Source organism: Vanessa cardui, chromosome 29 (assembly GCF_905220365.1).
Source record: "Vanessa cardui chromosome 29, ilVanCard2.1, whole genome shotgun sequence".
Classification (NCBI taxonomy): Eukaryota; Metazoa; Arthropoda; class Insecta; order Lepidoptera; family Nymphalidae; genus Vanessa; species Vanessa cardui.
Window position 1 is genome coordinate 4,830,375 of NC_061151.1, and position 20,726 is coordinate 4,851,100.

At 34.4% G+C, this 20,726-nt stretch overlaps 1 protein-coding gene across 1 annotated transcript; it reads right to left on the reverse strand.

The window, feature by feature from the left end:
- Nucleotides 1-2,017: 2,017 nt before the first annotated feature.
- On the reverse strand, nucleotides 2,018-20,019 carry LOC124541861. The gene is made up of 13 exons (XM_047119770.1): nucleotides 19,766-20,019; nucleotides 18,975-19,138; nucleotides 18,073-18,243; nucleotides 17,070-17,229; nucleotides 16,267-16,343; nucleotides 13,648-13,837; nucleotides 8,720-8,818; nucleotides 7,660-7,787; nucleotides 6,302-6,401; nucleotides 5,331-5,461; nucleotides 5,094-5,213; nucleotides 4,146-4,300; nucleotides 2,018-2,326 (listed from the first exon to the last, which is right to left on the reverse strand). The coding sequence occupies exons 1-13, from the start codon at nucleotides 19,851-19,853 to the stop codon at nucleotides 2,251-2,253; spliced, it is 1,659 nt and encodes a 552-aa protein (XP_046975726.1). The 5' UTR covers nucleotides 19,854-20,019; the 3' UTR covers nucleotides 2,018-2,250.
- Nucleotides 20,020-20,726: the final 707 nt, after the last annotated feature.

Sequence of the window (20,726 nt, forward strand, 5' to 3'; positions counted from 1 at the left end):
TCTAAAGTAATAATAAAATATTTAGGGTTAAAATGATCTTACTAATATTATATTTTTTTTTATCTGTTGTCATATCATGACATAACAGCTGGGTTCCATTGCTACAATATTATTATAAAAAAAAAACTTTTTATTTGTTTGAAATCAATTGATTATTATGCTAATATATTAATTCTTAGCAACAACAAACAAGCTGGAGTTTGCTATGCTAGTAATATGGTCCTGTGATTCTAAAATGTGAAAATATTCATTCTTCCATCAAGCATGATGCGCAAGAAAACTAGTGTTACAAAAGTAAACCTAGCCGGTATACTGTTTTGTGTTGTTTAATTCTATATCATAATTTACATCACATTATTATTGCATATTATGAATATAACAGGGGCTATTGAATTAACTTTATTATATACCATTATAATTGTAATTAATTGATCAATAATTTGTAAAACTGTAATTAATATTATTTTATATGGTATAGCATTTAATACTGGCATGTTACACTATTTCTCATTTTAAATATGATTGAGCTGTCATTAGAAAACAATTGGACGATAGCGGGGCATTTAAACAAAAGATAGAGAGATTGGAGCATCATTGTAAAACGATAATATTATTTTGGCCACTTTTTTATGACATTGGTGGCAAACGAGCAGGAGGCTCACCTGATGGAAAATGACTACCACCACCCATGGACATCTGCAACACCAGGGGGCTTGCAGGTGCGTTGCCGGCCTTTGAGAAAGGAGTACGCTCTTTTCTTGAAGATTGAAACCAACTACTGAAATTACACTAGCGATCCTTTGAAAGATCAGATTATTAAGAACTGGTACTGGTTGTAAAACTGAAACTGTTAGGAAAAAATCACCTAATAGATTGAGAGCCAGTGATCGGCAGACTTACGTTATAGTAGCAAGCTCCATATTACTGTCAGGTATACTGCTTCGCCTACAACAACAGCCTGAAAATTCCCACTGCTGGGCTAAAGGCCTCCTCTCCCTTTGAGGAGAAGGTTTGGAACATATTCCAGCACGCTGTTCCAATGCGGGTTGGTGGAATACACATGTGGCAGAATTTCTATGAAATATATCACATGCAGGTTTCCTCATGATGTTTTCCTTCACCGCTGAGCACAAGATGAATTATAAAGACAAATTAAGCACACGAAACATCGGTGCTTGCCTGGGTTTGAACCCGCAATCATCGGTTAAGATGCACGTGTTCTAACCACTGGGCCCTCTCGACTCCAACTGCTTCACCTGCTGTTGGTGAAATGGAGGCTAACTATTCCAATCGAGGATTCCTTTGAGCGTGTCATGGAGTCGAAAAGCATAAAAATCGACTTACAAAACGCAGCAAGTTTGCCCTTTTGATATCTTAAAAGATAATCAGAACTTCAATGGCAGACACTTACTCCGGTTCCTTTTATATCTTCTATCTATATAAAATAACAAGTACTGACTGGCTGACTTATCAGCGCCGAGCGTAAAGTATTAAAGTTAGGGACTTGAAAATTGGTAAGTAGGACCAGTTTATTAAGTAGACACCCACTAAGAAAGGAATTGTGGAAATTGTACCCCTAAGGGGTTAAATGTTTGTATTGAATTCCGTCATATTTAAAGTTAGAAACATGAAATTTCATTTTTGGGATATTGATTAAATATAAATGGATACCTATTTCAGCGTTTTTGGATATTCTATCCCTAAAGGGGTGAATTAATGTGTTGAAAGTTGGTATGGTTGTCCGTCATTTTTTTAAGTTGGAGACATGAAATTTGTTTTTGGGATACTGATTAAAAATAAGACGATAGCTATTTTAGCGTAAGGAGTCAGTCAGCAGTTCTTAGTGTTACAATCTCGTAAGGAAACCCCATGGTACTCTTAGCATATCTTTCCGGGCACCCGTCAATATGACCTGAGCCGTTGGCTACATTTTTGGTAGCAGAAATTGATCAAAATGACTTGACAATAAATAAATTAAACAAAAATAAATTTTCAATAATTTATTCATAACTTCATTTAACAAATGTGCGTTTGTGCTATAAAATATTATAAAGATAAAAACGTTATTATATATTTCATGATTGTTAATAAAACATTTTCTTTAGGGGGCATAAAAATTTCAAATACCCCCTTTTTCCGAATAAGTGTTAAGTTTGTGTTGATAGAGGATATGGCAAAAGAGTTTAAGGATTTAATCGAAGTCTCTTAACGCTTCAATATACCATAGAGTACGTAAAAAGAGTTTCATCTTTATTCTGTGATAACTCCGCCCATTGCCACTTCTTCTTTTTTCATCTGATGGCCTTCGTACTTTGGTTCGTCATACCTACAATATATTTAAGACATTTATAAAATCACGTATTATATATAACACCAGATTTCATTTGAGTCCACGCACTCATCAGTTATTCTACCGCCAAACAACAGTACTCAGTATTTTTGTGTTCCGGTTTGAAGGGCGAATGATCCAGTGTAACTACAGGCACAAGAGACATAACATCTTAGTTCCCAAGGTTGGTGGTGCATTGACGACGTAAGGAATAGTTAATATTTCTTTCACTTTCACCATCAGGTGGCCCATATGCTCGTCGCCAACCTTTTCCATAAAAAAATGTAAGGATGGAGCAAAGGCTGATCTATCCTTTTAGTCCAAATCCAAAATCAAATTCTACATACCTTCAAATTTGCAATGTATTACTTAGTCATTTTGCCATTCACCATATCTAAGATGTTACGGCCATTGTGTCGTATAAAGTATGGGATGGAAGAGGTTGACATAGGTACAATCGAATATTTTTAAATCAGGCTAATTTTGCCCTGAAGACCCTAAGGAGATAACCCCACATGGAAGATGTACTTGTACTAACTTTACACAAACTCATAGTACATTGAGTAATATTCTGCAAACTTTTGGCGCTGAATCTTGTAACTTACCTTTTTTTACAGGATAGAAGATCTGATGTTTTCCAACAACTGTTACGTTTGATTGATACCGATTATTTTACAGGATTATTGGTAACAAATTTTGAAAAAAGCTAAAAAACGCGATAACTCTAAAATGGTTCACTTTTGGATAATGCATATGGGGGTTAAAATTATTGCAAATAGTCACCCCTATCACCTCCTAACGGATATACGTCGAATTACCAATAACCCTGTATAACTGATAACTATCTCGATAAACCATTAGATTTAGATAAAGTTTAGCAATGTTAACACAGTTTTTAATAGTTAAGTAGAGAAAATTATTCGTATCGATATATTTCATGTGAAATCTGAAAATTTTGGTAAATTGGTACGTAAAAAAATGTAATCCTGTTTTAGCTTGTTAGCCGTGTACTCTCTCACTTTATGGTTTACGAATCTTGGTGCAGGTCCCCAAATTAATGCTTTACACATAAATCACAATATAATATAGTCAAATGGTTTTTTAAAAGAAAAACCTCAGTAGCAGTAAAATATTTAAGATACGAAGTTATGTAAGTTAAATACAATTACATGATATACCCTGCCTGAAAGTCAACAAGTACTACCTCGCTCTTTATCACCTGTATAATCCTGTGTTGAATGTTATGCCATATTTATTAATGATTTTTAGCAAACTATTTGAATTTATGAATTGGCATTCGATACAAGATTGAATGTAGATAATAAAAAAGCTTGGAATTAATACCTGTTGACTTCCAGGCAGTATCCATTACATACACATATATTTGTATTTAACTAATATGATTGTATTTTTTAAATGTTGAAAAAGAGTAACTACTGAGTTTCTTGACGGTTTTTTCTCGGTAGAATCTACTTTCCGAACCGGTGGTACCTTCACTTAATTGTTAAATGACGATTCAAAGGTGCTTCTTAAAGCCCACTTGAATAAAGTTTATTTTGATTTTGGCAAAGTAAAAATATCTGCGGAATTTTATTACATAAATGAATACTTTGCCCTACGAATGACTATTTTATCATGGAAAGCGGATACTTGGCGTCGTTAGCTTATCTCTAAATCTTGTTACCATAATACGTATTGTTGAATATAAAGCATTGTTGTTAATATACTGTGACGCAAACATAAGTGTGCCTACTTCAATAAAAGCAGGAGTCTCTGATATTAAATACAGATCGGACAGCGGAACAGAAATACTTACTTTTCCAAAGGCGGACACAGAAAATGTCGAATATTCCTTGGCATAATAACATCAGCTTGTAACTTGCACACATCCAGAGCGTATTCTTCGAATTCTTCGATCAAATCCTCTTCAACTGGAGACCCGATGCCTGGTACCGCGTATACAACGGTAATCTAAAATGTATATTAAGATTATTGAACAAATACAAATCTAAATCTGAATGATTATAGAATCGGTTTTGGAAATGTGAAGGCAAACTGACAATGCGAGATCTATTTTCTTAAGGATATAGCTTCTTTGCTGAGATAGTGAGTGTTATATCGCAAGGTTGGAGTTAAAATAAGTGCCGGCGTTACGGGCATGCACCATGGAGCGACGAACCAGAATTGGGATTGTTAAATTTGAGAGGGCGCCGACGTTTGGAGTCTCCTGCCTCCCGTGCTGAATAACTTCAATACTATGGTCTACATATCGTTAAAGTACATTCTCGATCCAACCATTAGTATATAAGATTTTAAATTAAAATGTTTATTTTTATTATTAAAGTTATTCATTTCGGGATATTTACCATGTTATGATATGATATGATATGATATTTCAACATTACTGTTCACGAGACAAGTCTCGATCGAGCTCCACCGAACAATAATAAAAAACATGGTAAATATTGAATGAATAACTTTAACAACCATTAGTAGTTTACGATTTCTACTGTCAAAAATTTTGAAACCCAATAGATCTGATTGAGCGGACCTTAACGAATACAAAAGGTTGAGGAATGAGCTTAATGCCTACTCTGCTTCAAACACTACTTGTTTTATTGAACTGTTAAAAAAATTGACGTTAATGACAGTGGTTATAAACAAAAGTTATTTCTTATAACAAATATGAATTTGTGAATTTTTTTGTAATTTACAAATAAAAACAAGAGGTTGACATTTTTGTTTATTTTAAGAGAAGTCTTACTTCCGGTATCGCCTGTTCCTCTTCTTCGACTTCTTCCATTTCAGGTATGATCACATCCATATTCTCATCGAGAAAGTTGTCCAGAATTTCCCTCACCATGGCCACCTCCTCAGGCTTAGCCTGAAACAAAATTAAATATAAAGTAATTTCACACTTTGATGAGACCACAATATTAATTTCGCTCCAATAGGTCTCAGTTGGAAAGTATTTGTAATAAAAAAGGGAATAAAACCTTACCTTCTTTCTCTTCAAGTCCGGATCAGGTAATATTGCAATTTGTTCATTTATGTAATCCATGATATCTTTTTCGATATGAGCAACTACGAATTCGCCGCTCGTTGTCGACATCTGTCTACCAGCGACCATACCTGAAAACGAAATCAAATTCATTTCAAAATCATCGTAAAAAAGTCCATCAAAAAAATCCTTCTCCTTCAAGGTATCCGTTTCTATATTAAAATTCCACAGACATTTCTAACTTTGCCTTTGAAAAAGGCATATTATTCAATACAAGATTATACAGACGATAAAAAAAGCTTTGAATTAATTCTTGTTGACTTCCAGGCAGGATATAGTACGTACATATATAATTGTAACTAACACGACTGTAATTTTGTATATTGAAAAAGAGTACTCGGTAGAATCTACTTTCCGAACCGGTGGTAGCTTCAATGTAGTTGTTAAAAGACGAATCAAAAGTGCTTGTAAAAGCCTACTTGAATAAAGTAAATTTTGATTTTGATTTCAAATATCGAACACTTGTAGTATCAACGCTATGTCTCTATATTTAACATAACAATGTTTAAACTTATTCAAAGATAGGAGAGGAATTAAAAGTTAGTTAAATACTTTAGAAAAATAGATGACAGATAGATAATCACACTAATTTACAACAACAACATCAGCCTTTCAAGACCACCTCTTCTTTTGAGAAGAAGGTTTAGAACACATTCCAACTGTTCCAATGGTGTTTGGTGAAGTACACATGTGGCAGAATTTCGTTGAAATTAGGCACATGCGGGTTTCCTCACGATGTTTTCATTCCACTGAGCTCGAGATGAATTACAAACACAAATTATGAACATGACAATTCAGTGGTTTTTGAACCCACAATCATCAGTTCAAATATACTTTCTCTAACTACTGGACCATGTCATCCCCAAAATATTTATTGTACTATTCTAGATAAACAACTGCTGAATTCTAACCTAGATCATAATTAGCCGAATTGAATCGATCCACGATTTCTGCAATCTCTTCGAACGTACGTTCCAAATCTTCCCGACGTCTTTTTCGTTCTTCAAAACACTAATTAAGATATATACTTCTATACTTAATATTATAAACGCAAAAGTAACTCAGTCTGTTTGTCTATCTGTCGCAATATTCACTACCAAACCAATGAACCGAAATTGATGAAATTTGGTATTAAATAAACTTCAAGTCCACGGAAGAACATGGGCTACTTTTTTGCCTAATATATGACAACGAACCCACTAAAAAGTGGACGAACCCGGGGGGGGGGGGTCTATATAGTCTCAACATTGATACACTATAATTAGTCAGATAGGTAGGTAATTGTTCAAACCCTTCTTATTAGTTACAACCTTCTCATCCTAAGCCAAAGAGCAATACTTATTTTTTACCTAATTATTGTGCTCCAAGTTAAAAGGTCAGAGGTGTTATTTTCCACGTCTGTTAACATTTGTCTGCTCAAGTATATGATACATTACATTGTACAACATCACATACATTACTCTGATCCCAATGTAAGTAGCTAAGCATTTGTGTTATGGAATATCAGAAGTAACGACGGCACCACAAACACCCAGAGCCAAGACGACATAGAAAACTAATGAACTTTTTCTACATCGACTCGTCAGGGAATCGAACCCGAGACGGCGTACCCATGTAAACCAATGTACACACTACTCGAGCACGGAGGTCGTCAAAACATACTAATACTTTTTTAATTCAATTAACCATCTACAACAAACTTGACCCAGCTATTAACTAAATGAAAGTATACAGGAGGCTGTATACCCTACACGGATATTAGTATCTTGGATTCAAAAGAGTAAATACATTTGTTTTTAAAGTCTTAATTATACTCAATATTAATTTTTCCATCCATGCGGAACGTTTAAGACCTCGTATGAAAACTATCATGATATCCGTACGGAGCTCATTAGACCCCGTAACGTTTAATCAACTAAAACTCGATGTAATGTGATTGAATTTTAATTCTTCAATGCTGTACGTTGTCAAGAGACCTCATATTAAAGTAGGTACGCCACAGCATTCTCTTCTCTAAAGGCATCATATAAATATATTTGTCGCTTTCTTACAATTCATCAAATATATGTTACGGCCTGTGCGCGACAGAGAAATCTATGTTTCTCTTAGCCGCACCGCAAGGGAAGCACATACGAGGAGGAACTCTTTCATTGAACGTGTTAAAGCCTTAACATCTATAATTTCAAAAGAAGATTATATGAACATAAAGTGTTACTAACACTTTGTTAATATTTCAACCTTAACTACTATAGCATAAAGTATATTTTACTTCATCAACAAACTGTCTTATCTTCTCTTTCTCATCGACCTCTACATTTTCCTCTTCTTTAACTTCTTCCCCACCTAATATATCACCGTCTTCAGTTTCATCATCAGTGATTACTTGTTTTGGTTCACCTATAATTTTATGATAACTAAAAATTATTTCAACCAAAGCAGACTCCTAACTACTTATATTATAAATGGAAAAGACTGTTTGTTTATATATAAATTAATCACCACAAAAATTTGTAGTGGACTTTTCATGAAGACTTTTTCGATGTTATGCTGTTTCTATAATATACATATATTGTATGACTAATGTACCAACTTATGGTAGCTATAATGTCGTCCTCAGATTTCGTTTATAACAACTACGCACCACATATTAAAGTGACAATATGTGCAAGCACACACAAAAGCGCTTTCTATACCCTCACTCTCAGTAGCGGCGTAAGATCGAATCTTAATGTGGGCAAGATACATTTTGCGAGGCCCTTGTTTTTTCAGTACTCTGATCCCAATTTATGCACCGAGGCTGTTTGTTACCAGTGGCGCGAGATAGGATCTTAATGTGGGCTAGAGTTTGCAAAGCCCTTGTTTTTTCAAATTTCGGTCGCGAGGCCCTTTCTCACTGCAAGTGGTCCACACCGCCCACGCCTTACGCCGCCACTGCTCACTCTCACGAGGCAGTGGCTGTTTGTTACCAGTTGCGGCGCAAGATTGGATCTTAATGTGGGCAAGAATTTGCAAAGCCCTTGTTTTTTCAAATCTCGAGAGCGAGGCCCTTTCTCACCGCGAATGGTCCACACCACCCACGCCTTACGCCGTCACTGCTCACTCTCATAATCCATAGGACCTTGTCGGCTTAACGTGCTGTCCGAGGCAAGGGAATGTACCACACTCTTGAAAAATTTTCGATGGAAAACGTCCAATATTTCTTTCGATTCTAACTTTGAACCCAGGACGACAATCTACGTCTAACGAGGCAGAAATTAACGAACCAGTTACAGAAATATTTAATATATAAACATACTATGTACTATGTTATATTAATAGAAGAAAATAACCATATATCTCTAACGGTATCTCCTCGTCGTTTTCATCTGTCACAATAATTTCGATCCCTTCTTTTTTCTTCTCGAATTTATCTTTCGTTTTGGGTTCACCTAAATTTCACGAAAACAATTAATGAAATAAACTTTAGTAAGGTTTCTCATGGGTTGTAAAAGTTCTTTAACAATTATTTGTAATTGCTAAAAATAACTACTAATAAATAATCAATATCATAATTACTTTAGGTTTATTATTCAAAATTGGGTAATTATAAAAAATATTGATATTTTTTGAATTGTCAAATGGACATGTTTCTGTCCCCATCTATGCTTAGATCTTTTATATTACACAACGGATTTCGATGCGGTTTTTTTTAATAGATACATGGATTTGTGATTCGAAAGGAAGGTTTTTGTATAAAATACATGGACAATATAGTAAAGAAACACGATTGTTTGACGTTTGTTTGTTGAGTTTGCAATGATATTGGAATATCATTGCACCCGTGTGAAGCCAGGGCGGGTCGCTAGTATATTATAAATCCTAAGAGTTAGTTTGCACGTGTTAGATATAGATACAAAACAAAAAACTATGTGCGTCTCGGTCTCGTCTCGCCGAGACGCACTTGTATTTTTTGTCCAAAATCCTAAATACGGCTAGCGCTTTGGGTTAGAGTGAGCGAGGAAGAACCTGCCTATCGTTGTCGTATGCGTAATAGAAAGAGACGCCAGACACATAAGCGCCGTAACCCGTTACGTGACGTTTATTCAAAAACTGTGCTCCGTGACACATTAAAGTAAAAAAAGTAAAAGTAATAACAGCCTGTAAATTTCCCAATGCTGGGCTAAGGCCTCCTCTCCCTTTAAGGAGAGGGTTTGAAACATATTTCGCCACGCTGATCCAATGCGTGGTGGAATGCACATGTGGCAGAATTTCGATGAAATTAGACACATGCAGGTTGCCTCACGATGTTTTCCTTCACCATATATATAATGGTACTTGCCTAGGTTTGAACCCGAAATCATCGGTTAAGATGCACGCGTTCTAACCACTGGGCCATCTCAGCCGTTACACATTATCGATATCAATTCATTTAAGTTACCTATATACAGGACCAAAACTTACGTGAAAATACATGTAAGGAGACAAATCCATTGGTTAGCTGAACTAAACATTTCAACTTTCAACTATAGTTGAAAACATCTATAATTATATTATTTAACGGAAAGTAACTTTATCTATCTCTCTGTTACGCTTTCAAAACTAAAATCTTCAACTGAGTTTGACAAAATTTGGTATATTATAATAATAAAATATTATCCTTAATTAAGGAATGACTCAGTCTTTTTTATACGTAAAAGCATCTACCATCTTATTTATTTATTTATTTATTTGAAACACCATCGGCATATTCACAAAAACACTTATGTTATAAAAGTACACGGACCAGTGCAGTGTGATACACCACTAGAAACATTTACAGTACCATTGAATTAAATATAAATACAAATTTTAACAACGAGAAAAACCGACTTCAAACAAAACACTATCTTAAAACAAATAAAAATGCACTAAAAAGTAATAAAAATAATTGCATAATATTTAACATACTTTTTTAGAGTCCTCCTAGGTGAAATGAAATGAAAAATATTAGACTACTTAAAAGTCGATTTACGATTATATAACGTAGTTATAGTTATTGTTATATTTGGAGCCGGTGAAAAAAATACAGACGAATTGATAACCTCCTCCGTTTTGAAGTCGGTCGGAAAAAGCAAAACACTCCTAAATAATAATAAAAACTTAAGCTAGAACAAACATAGGTTTATCTAGTATATCTTATCAAACGAATGTAATCAGCTTCCAATAAGCGAGACCGTGATGGTCTTGATTGAAATCTCTACAATATTTGTACTATATACTTACTTGGTGCTGTTTCATCTGCGTTGATTTTCGCGCCACTCAATTCACGAAGCTTTTTCTGTAATTAATATAATTAATTATTGAAGATATCTATTATAAAAATTATTAAAAGTGGTAGTGATACTTAATGTTGTCTTAAATTTATTATTTATTTATTTAGAAATAAAACTAGTTATAACGGATTTGAATCGCGTAAATTAATTATTTTTGGCATCCCGACGTTTCGAGCACTTTACAGCGTTCGTGGTCACGGGTAGACCTACCCGTAATAACTAGTTTTATTTTGGTAGTGATACTTTCATGACATGGCATTTTTTACTTTATTGCATCTTTATAAACATATATACAAACTACAATACTAATATAATCAAAAATCAAATGATAACAACAATGGAGCTCAATTCTTACATATAGCGATTCTAATACGTTCCTAATTCTATTACGAATCAAATTCAACGATTGATTTGATATTGAAAATGATTTATATTTATATTTATAAATCATTTTCAATATACTTATTCATTATACATACGCCAAGTGTCCGACTCCGTTTCTATTATATAATATAATTCCGCAGACATTTTAACTTTGCCTTTTCGTAAATTCCAATCGATTATAAAAAATAAATTGTTAAAAAAGGCATATTATTCGATACAAGATTTTGTAGATGATAAAAAAGTATGGAATTAATACCTGTTGACTTCCAGGCAGGATATATTAATTTAAATAATTTTATTAACTAACATGACTTTGTATTTTTAAATGTTGAAAAGAGTAACTACTGAGTTTCTTGGCGGTTCTTCTCGGTAGAATCTACTTTCCGAACCGGTGGTAGCTTCACTTAATTGTAAAATGACGATTCAAAAGTGCTTGTAAAAGCCTGCTTGAATAAAGTTTATTTTGATTTGATTTGATTTAATATATATTGCGAATTATCTTCGACCGAACCGTAACTGGATCGATGTGTTAGTGAACAGAAAAACGATTTCGATTCGATTACGATAAAATGACAATTTGTCAATAGAATTGGCGCCCAAGTCACTTTTGCTAATATCTATATAATACTATACCCAAACATCAATTTAATTTTAAATAAGAGTGTACAAACGGAAGTGACGTAAGTACAATATACTTACGTCATTTTGTAGCGAAGTTAATACTATCAAATTCTAAATTGATAACTAAAGTAAAGACAATCATTCTAAAACTATCTACACTATTATAAACGCGACGCTACTAATATAATGGTTGTGTGTATCACTTAGCCGAATTTGGTTGTAGGGCTTTGTGCAAGCGCGCCAGGGTAGGTACCACCCACTCATCAGATATTCTACCGCCAAACAACAGTACGCAGTATTGTTATGTTCCGGTTTGAAGGGTGAGTGAGCCAGTGCAACTACAGGCACAAGGGACATAGCATCTCAGTTCACAAGTTTGGTGGCGCATTGACGATGTAAGGAATAGTTAATATTTCTTACAGCGTCATTGTCTATGGGTGATGGTGACCACTTACCATCAGGTGGCCCATATGCCACCGCCAACCTATTCCAAAAAAAAACATTGATGAAATTGCATGAAGTAATCAAGAAAGGACAATGAAACCTACTTTAAACGAATATATTTATATAGGAATTCATATAAGAATAATTTTCAGAAAAAACTTCTACGTAAATTCCTTAGTAACAAGATTCGTTTTTCTCTCGTAGTAAAACATTTATCAGTACAATGTACAAGCAAGAAATACTAACTCTAACTATCTGTCCATTGAACCAATTTTGATAAAATTTGGTACCAAGTCAATTTGATGTCCAAGGAAGAACACAGGCTTAAGAAAAAGTCAAGAGGAACTTAGATTTCTTTTGCCAAATGTTCAGTTATGAGAGTCAGCTATCAACCCTTAAAACGCGGGCAAAACCGAGAGTCACAACCCCTTTAATATTTATTTAGTTAAGTTTCTAGAAAGTTCTTAATAAACTTCTCCTAAGCAGACTGTATATAAATATATTATATATATTGTAATTTAATTCTATATACGCTAAATAAAAGTATATATTATCCAAAGTCATTAAATGTATTGGACTAACTTCAACTGCCTCGCTTGGCGCAGCTCTTCCTGAAATATATTTTAGTATATTTAACTATATTAACATTATATATGTGAAAATAACTCTGTCTGTCTGTCGTTCTTTCACGAAATTCGGTATGAAGCAAACTTGGACTTCAAGAAAGGACTTAGCCTCCTTTTTGCCTAACACATGACAAAGAACAATTTAAAACGCGGAGAAACTGCAGGCGACTACTAGTATGATATAAATATTTAAACGGGTCTTAACTATTTTTGTAATTAGTACAAAAATTAATTTTGAATATCGTTTTAGTAGTTAGATATCTAAATTTTGGAAGTAGCATTAAAGCAAATATAAGTAGTTAAGTAGAATAGACTTCAATTACAAATAAAGTAATGTTAATCAAGTACTGTCTGTAGTGTACAAAACAGCAGAACTATTAGTAAAACGTATAGTAAACGTAAATCTGAATAGTGTAGTCTCTTGGTGGTAGGGCTTTGTGCAAGCCCGCCTAGGTAGGTACCACTCACTCATCAGATATTCTACCGCTAAGCAACAGTACGCAGTATTGTTGTGTTCCGCTTTGAAGGGTGCAGTGCCAGTGTAACTACAGGCACGAGGGACATAACATCTTAGTTCCCAAGGTTGGTGATGCATTGACGATGTAAGGAATAGTTAATATTAATTCTTACTACGTCATTGTCTATGGGTGATGATGACCACTTACCATCAGGTGGCTCATACGCTCGTCCGCCAACCTATTCCATAAAATAAATACCTAAATAAATAAATAAATAGTATAGCGTTCCTCCTCCTGCCATTGAATTGTACTATAAATAGATATGTACATACATACAAACAATGTTTATAGTTGGGACTATTACTTATGTCTGGCAAATACACGGTCTGAAAAACATTTTCCTACGACCAAAGATTGTCATTTACTAAATAACCTTTTCTCTCTCTTAAATAGTTCTCCATTTCTATCTGACCCGCTCTCTCGACGGAGGGTGAACGTTTGATCTTGCCAATAATTGGCATGTTCAGTTTGCCACTCAATCTCGCCGATTGGGACACGTGATCGTTTATTAGATTCAACTTCTGAAGATTCTTCGAGTCTTGCCAATAGTCTTCTAACATCGACTAGGAATAAATAATTGGATAGTTTTTACGTGATTACGTATATAATCTTGATGGTAGGGCTTTGTTCAAGACCATCTAAGTACCTACCACCCATTATCAGATATTGTTCCGCTAAACAAAAATAGTCAGTTGTTTTTGCGTTCCAATTCCAAGGATGAGTGAGCTAGGGTAACAACAGACACAAGAGACATAACATTTTAGGACCCAAGCATCCAAGTTTGGTTGTGCATTGGCAATTCACTACCAACCTTGGTCAACATTTCTTACAGCATCCTTGTCTATGACTGGTGATAACTACAATATGTACCATCAGATGACTCATTTGCTCATGCACCTACCTGTTCCATAAATAAAAAATAAAATAAGCAGCTTGGAGTAAGTAACTTAGTATAGAAAACTGGCTTTAGAACTAGCGCGCACTGGTAAATTGTGCCACGGCGACTGTTTCGTCTCTCTCGAGTCCATGAATATGTATGGAGGTGCGCGCACGTTACAAAGTGACAATTGGGTGACATTTGTGTCTGCATCTGTACATATTCACGGACTTGACAAGATTGACGAAACAGTCACCGTGACTAAAATCACCAGTGCGCGCTAGTGCTTAGGTTACACACATTGAAGATTTTGAATTTCGAACGTAACTCATCACTTCCATTATATATAAGGAACATAATTCATCCTATATATCAACGCATAGTACGACACAACTTACATGTAATATAAATCCAATAGAAACAGCTCCCGCGCCATTCGATGCTATTCATCGCTAGATATATATTAGATCATACGATATTACAAGTTATTACTTTTGTGTAAAGTTCATTTCACATAAGAAATGATAGTACTTCATTCGGATGTGATCGGTTTTACGAATTTTGCCGATGCTACATCCAAGTTGTGTCGTACAAAACAACTTTCTTAAACATAACACCCTGAGTTTGAGCCCACAAATTTGTTTCTTACTATCCAAGATCAAATAAAAGATTTTAAATTAACATGGTTATTTATATAACTACACACATTTAATGCAGTCAACCCAATTTCAGTCTTGTGAACGAGACATTCGTAGATAATGTCGAAATATCGAGCTCCATTAAACAAAAATAAAAAACATAGTAAATAGACCAATTTTTAATAATTATAATAATCCACGATCGAAATTGATCATTCTAGATCTGCGAGGCTCCCAATTCTCTAAAGCATTTCAAAATGATTTCAAAGACTTATTGATAATACCAGTTATCGATATTAATATAATAATTGTGAAAGTAACTCTATCTGTTTGTCGCTCTTTTACGATAAAACCGCTGAAACGAATTTGATGAAATTTGGTATGAATCAAACTTGAACCCCAAGACAGGACATAGGCTACTTTTCTGCCAAACAAATGAATCGTGGGCGAAGCTGCGGGCGACTACTAGTATTTTGATAAATGACTTAATTTCTTGGTCAAATTATAGTACGACACAACTTAGATGTAGCATCGGCAAAATTCGTAAAACCGATCACATCCGAATTGAGTACGCTACCCCAAATTATCAATATTTATTTCTCATGCTAATATGGTCTTTGTACAAATGTATTACATTTGTACAAAGACCATATTATATACTTGTAATATCATATGACCGAATATATTCGTCAATTTGACACGTCGATGTACATGTACTTGCTTTCTCTGACGCGAGAATCTATAGCGACGAATAGCGTCGAATGGCGCGATAGGGAGCTATTTCTATTGGTTCTGTAAATCGGCAGTAGTCGGTTTTATTTTCATTCATATTAATTTAATAATTGTATTAACTTAAAAATTAACTAACATGACTGTAATTTTTAAATGTTGAAAAAGAGTAACTACTGAGTTTCTTGCTGGTTCTTCGCGGTAGAATCTACTTTCCGAACCGGTGGTAGCTTCACTTAATTGTTAAATGACGATTCAAAAGTGCTTGAAAAAGCCCACTTGAATAAAGTATACTTTGATTTTGATTTTGATTCCCTTGCATTTTCCGATGCTACATCTAATTTTTGTCGTACTATACCCTCTTAAATCATATATTATACATTGTTATAGTAGGCTATCTGCCTCGACTTCATACGGGTAAATTCGTATACCCCACCCATTGTCCCCTATTATCACTACATACATATATACATACAAATCAAAGTCCCCCGAACGCGTCTGTCTGTATATACGTTTGCGATAAACTCCAAAACTACTGAACGGATTTTGATGCGGCTTTCACTAATAGACAGAGGGATTCATAAGGAAGGTTTAGGTATATTATTCATTAAGGTTTTTGTGTAAATAAGTTGAAATAGAACGAAAATTGTTAAGCATGTCGGAAAAAGCAACAAAAAGTTATATAAATTAAAACGTATGTCCCTTGCGAAGCCAGGATGTGCCGCTAGTATATAAATATAATACTTACATCAGTATCAGTTTGTTCTTCTATCATCTGAGGTTGCTCCTCTTCCTCAACTGGAGTATCAGGTTTCGGTGCTTCACCTAGTTTAAAATAATAATAAGTTACCATCACGTATTATACAATAAATTATATGACAAAGGCGAAATGACCCTGAAGATTAAAGATGTGAAATTTACCCAAGTACTACGGACCACAACCGAAAATATTCAATTATTATACCAAGAACATTATAATTTTTCAGACAATGATAATAATATATGGGATAAGGGCATGAGGATGATTTTTATGTATAAAATAGATAGATTGGCATGTTAATTTTTATTTATTATATAGTTAGCCACCGGTCCCGGCTTCGTACGGATGCAATGCTGGTAATAAATGTACTGCATAAAAATAATATAGTACAGTATCATACATACACCTTAAAGAGATCTATGATAAAGTCCGCGATGGTATATGTCTATATCTTAGGGACACAACTCACCAAAACAATTTTATTTGATACTTATATTATAAGAACTACAAAAATAGCTATTTTACTAAGCGGTTTAAGCAATACATGCATATAATTCCAGCCCAGATAAGTAATAAAGAACATTGTGAATTTAATACAGATCAATATGGCCTTTTAAAGAATGCAATTTAAATTAATATTTTCGATGATATACAGATTTAAAATGCAATGACATGGCAGTTTCAATTGTCTAATGACAAAGAGCTGTGAAAGTTATATATAAAAACACTCTATAGTACATAAGCGGTTCTGTAAGTTTAACGTATATTAGTCTATACAATACATAAATAACCTTCCCGATATCCATTGAAATACTTCACGTCCTTAGAAGCGTCTATGCGCGCCAGGAACTTGTACATAACCAGGAAATCTTGGACTGGTATTGCCGCTGATCCTCCATCAGGTTCCTTGGTCAGAGTCTCGCAGAGAAGGATCATAGTGTGGGTGAGTGTCTAGATACAAGAAGAGATACAATCATACATTTTTAAACGTGTACAATATTAAGAATTTAGGAATATATTTAATTAGAAAAAGTTGTAAGATTGCCTTTTTCTAAATCTCATTGTATTGTCGGGGTAAGAAAAGGTTCGTCACCTTAAGATCTATTTTCGTGTGCTCAGTCTGTTTTCCATTTAAATTAGTTCCATTTTTTATATGGTATAGGTTGGTGGACGAGCAGATGGGCCACCTCATGGTAAGTGGTCACCATCACCCATAGACAATGACGCTGTAAGAAATATTAACTATTCCTTACATCTTCAATGTGCTATCAACCTTGGGAACTAAGATGTTATGTCCCTTGTGCCTGCAGTTACACCGGCTCACTCACCCTTCAAACCGGAACACAACAATACTGAGTACTGTTATTTGGCGGCAGAATAACTGATGAGCGGTGGTACCTACCCAGACGGGCTTGCACAAAGCCCTACCACCAAGTCAGATATAAGGAGCAAAAAGAAAACCTTTCTTCAAAATTCGGTAAACTTTCAACTTTTTTATTATTACTCATTATTGCCGAAAGTCAAAACTATAAAACTACAGTTAAATTAATGGTTTGAAAGAATGCAATGTAATATCGAAATACTTATTGTGGTCTGAGCTGATCTTGTACCTTTTAATCTAATTTATTATTAATCTATATGCAAAACCTTTTCTAATTTAATGAGCAAAACCATAATTTAACACAATCTTACTTTAAAAATAACTGTTTTGCTCACAAAATCATCAAATATATCAGAAAATCTAATTGCATTATAAAGGCTACCGACAATTGTACTAAACTAAGAACGACATACCTTCGTTAACAAGCCTCCAGCAACAGCTATGAAATGCAAGAACGGAACCGAACTCTCCCTTAGATACACTTCACACAAACAGAATATACGTCTCAGCTCGTTAGGATCGAGGCAGAAACCGTCCCACGCTTTACGGACGACTGGCAGAGGCACGTCTGATACACCAGCCAGCTGAAATATGCAATTTATTACAAGTTTCTCGGTGCTCATGGTATGGTTATGGTGTTTGTGACGACTTTGGCACGGCGACAAATCTTAAACAAAGTGCACATGTCATAAGCTGATGGGTCCTCAAATGGGATACGACCATATATTTTAGGCCATAAGCTTTACGTGTTATTACGTCAAAGAACTGTACGTTTTTTTTTTTATATTTATTTTAAGAGCTTAGTCACCATTTGTGACTATGTCGCTCTGTTAGTTATATTACAAGTTTTTACTTTTTTATTTCCTTAAACATTTGTTACATAATTTGTATAATAATTTTGCTTCTCACTCCCAGGAAATGCCATAAAACTTATACAATCCACAATAGTTAGTCTGCTTTTAATATTCGAATAAATGTCATGTCTAAGTGACTCACTCCGAAAACATTCCAGTAAAATATGGTAGATATCTTCAATTACACCACATTCGGTGCAATTGGCGGTTGTTACTTTTTTCATTAAATATGCAAATGAGTTTAATGGAAGGTGTCCGGAGCGAAGTTGTGCCGTAATAAGTTCTTGGCGACTAAGGTCACATTTATCTATCCAGGGTTTATTCCAAGGTTGTGGCTGCATTGTTTTATACCATATGCCTTTTTCTCTTAACTGTATGTTATAATTTGCTAAAACTAAAATAGTTGGTGATTTCTGGTTATTAGACTATTTTAAATTGCTCATAACTAATAATAAATGTACCTGATTAGCCAAAACCTTCAAGCATCCTCTGGTAAGGCCACCCTCGGTGCTGTATATGGGGTATTCCAATCTCAACTTCACAGGGGGTGGGCGGTTCTGCGCAAGCGCCGTAAAGTACTCATAGGACCAACGGAGAAGGTCGTATGGCTGAGTTTTTATAGCTGCTGTTAATGGAAAATAATAATTAAAAACCCTTAAATCAGCAATTAAAAACAGTTCCATTACTTGATATATATATCCTAATTTAAATAATCGTATTAACTAACATGACTGTATTTTTTTAAATGTTGAAAAAGAGTAACTACTGGGTTTATTGTCGGTACTTCTCGATAGAATCAACTTTCCGAACCGGTAGCTTCACTTAATTGTTAAATGACGATTCAAAAGTGCTTATAAAAGCCCACTTGAATAAAGATTATTTTGATTTTGATAATATGAAGATTTAACAAATAAGGCCTACAATTTTCAACTACTGCGCGACGCCTGTCTTCACTTAAGAAGTTCTTCACAATTTTTTGACAATTAGATAAATTTATGAATAAAAATTATTATAAAAAATAATATATATATAGCCCATAGCCATAGCCCATACGAAATTTCACCAAAATCGGCTCATCATTTCGTCCTTGAAAAAGCAACATACATGCCTACAGACACTTTTTAATTTCGCATTTATAATATTGATAAAAAAATCACATAACACGAAGCACAATTTACAAAGTTTAAGAGCCAAGGGTTGTACCCACTCAGCTGGTAAAGCTGGTAAAGTACAACCTTATAAATGAACGCACCTTTACAATACCTCTTGAGGATGTACGGAAACTTCGGTGGGATTACGATCTGCTGGGAGCAGTACATCTGTTCTATTAATTCCGGCATCTTGGAGTCTACTTAGCTCCTAAAATATTTAACGTTTATGAATAAGTCCAGTTTACACAAACAATAATATATTATATGTATGTACGTTCTTTAATTGTATTCTTACTACCGACCCGCCCCGGCTACGCACGGGTACAATACTGATACTAAATATACTACAGAATTTGTTTATTTACGTCATCACATTAACTTCTAAAATTATCAGTGTTTCTTTACTATATTGTCCATGTATTATATACGAAAACCTTCCTATCGAATCACTCTATCTTTTAAAAAACCCGCATCAAAATCCGTTACGTAGTTTTAAAGATTTAAAAATACATAGGGATATAGGGGCAGAGAAAGCGACTTTGTTTTATACTATACTAGCAACCCGCCCCGGCTTCGCACGGGTGCGATACTGATACTAAATATACCACAGAATTTGTTTATTAACGACATCACATTACAAAATTCTAAAATTATCAGTGTTTCTTTACTATTTTGTCCATGTATTATATACAAAAACCTTCCTCTCGAATCACTCTATCTATTAAAAAACAGCATCAAAATCCGTTACGTAGTTTTAAAGATTAAAGCATAAAGTTATAGGGACAGAGAAAGCGACTTTGTTTTATACTATATAGTGACTAGTGTCCCTAACGTAATAGGTGCCCTATTTCTTTGTATTTCAGAAAATATTTTGTAAGCATATTTACTTTCGCCTTTAAAATATTCGTTAAGATGAAAAGGCGTAATATGCTTGATCATAAGATTGGAAAAAAACAAGTATCGTATATATACTTACGATACTTGTTTTTTTTTTGTACAGTTTTTGTATAGTCAGATTAAGAAAACCTTCGTCAGTTTCCAAATTCATTCCTTTATCAAGTT

Bases quoted from the DNA above. Each gene is read 5' to 3' on its own strand.
- LOC124541861 (XM_047119770.1), bottom strand. From the start codon at position 19,853: ATGCCGGAATTAATAGAACAGATGTACTGCTCCCAGCAGATCGTAATC. The intron at 18,244-18,974 runs GTACATTTATTA...TGCATATTTCAG, and splicing joins TGAAGGTTTTGGCTAATCAG to CTGGCTGGTGTATCAGACGT. The intron at 13,838-16,266 runs GTAAGTATTATA...ATTTATTCCTAG, and splicing joins AAGAACAAACTGATACTGAT to TCGATGTTAGAAGACTATTG.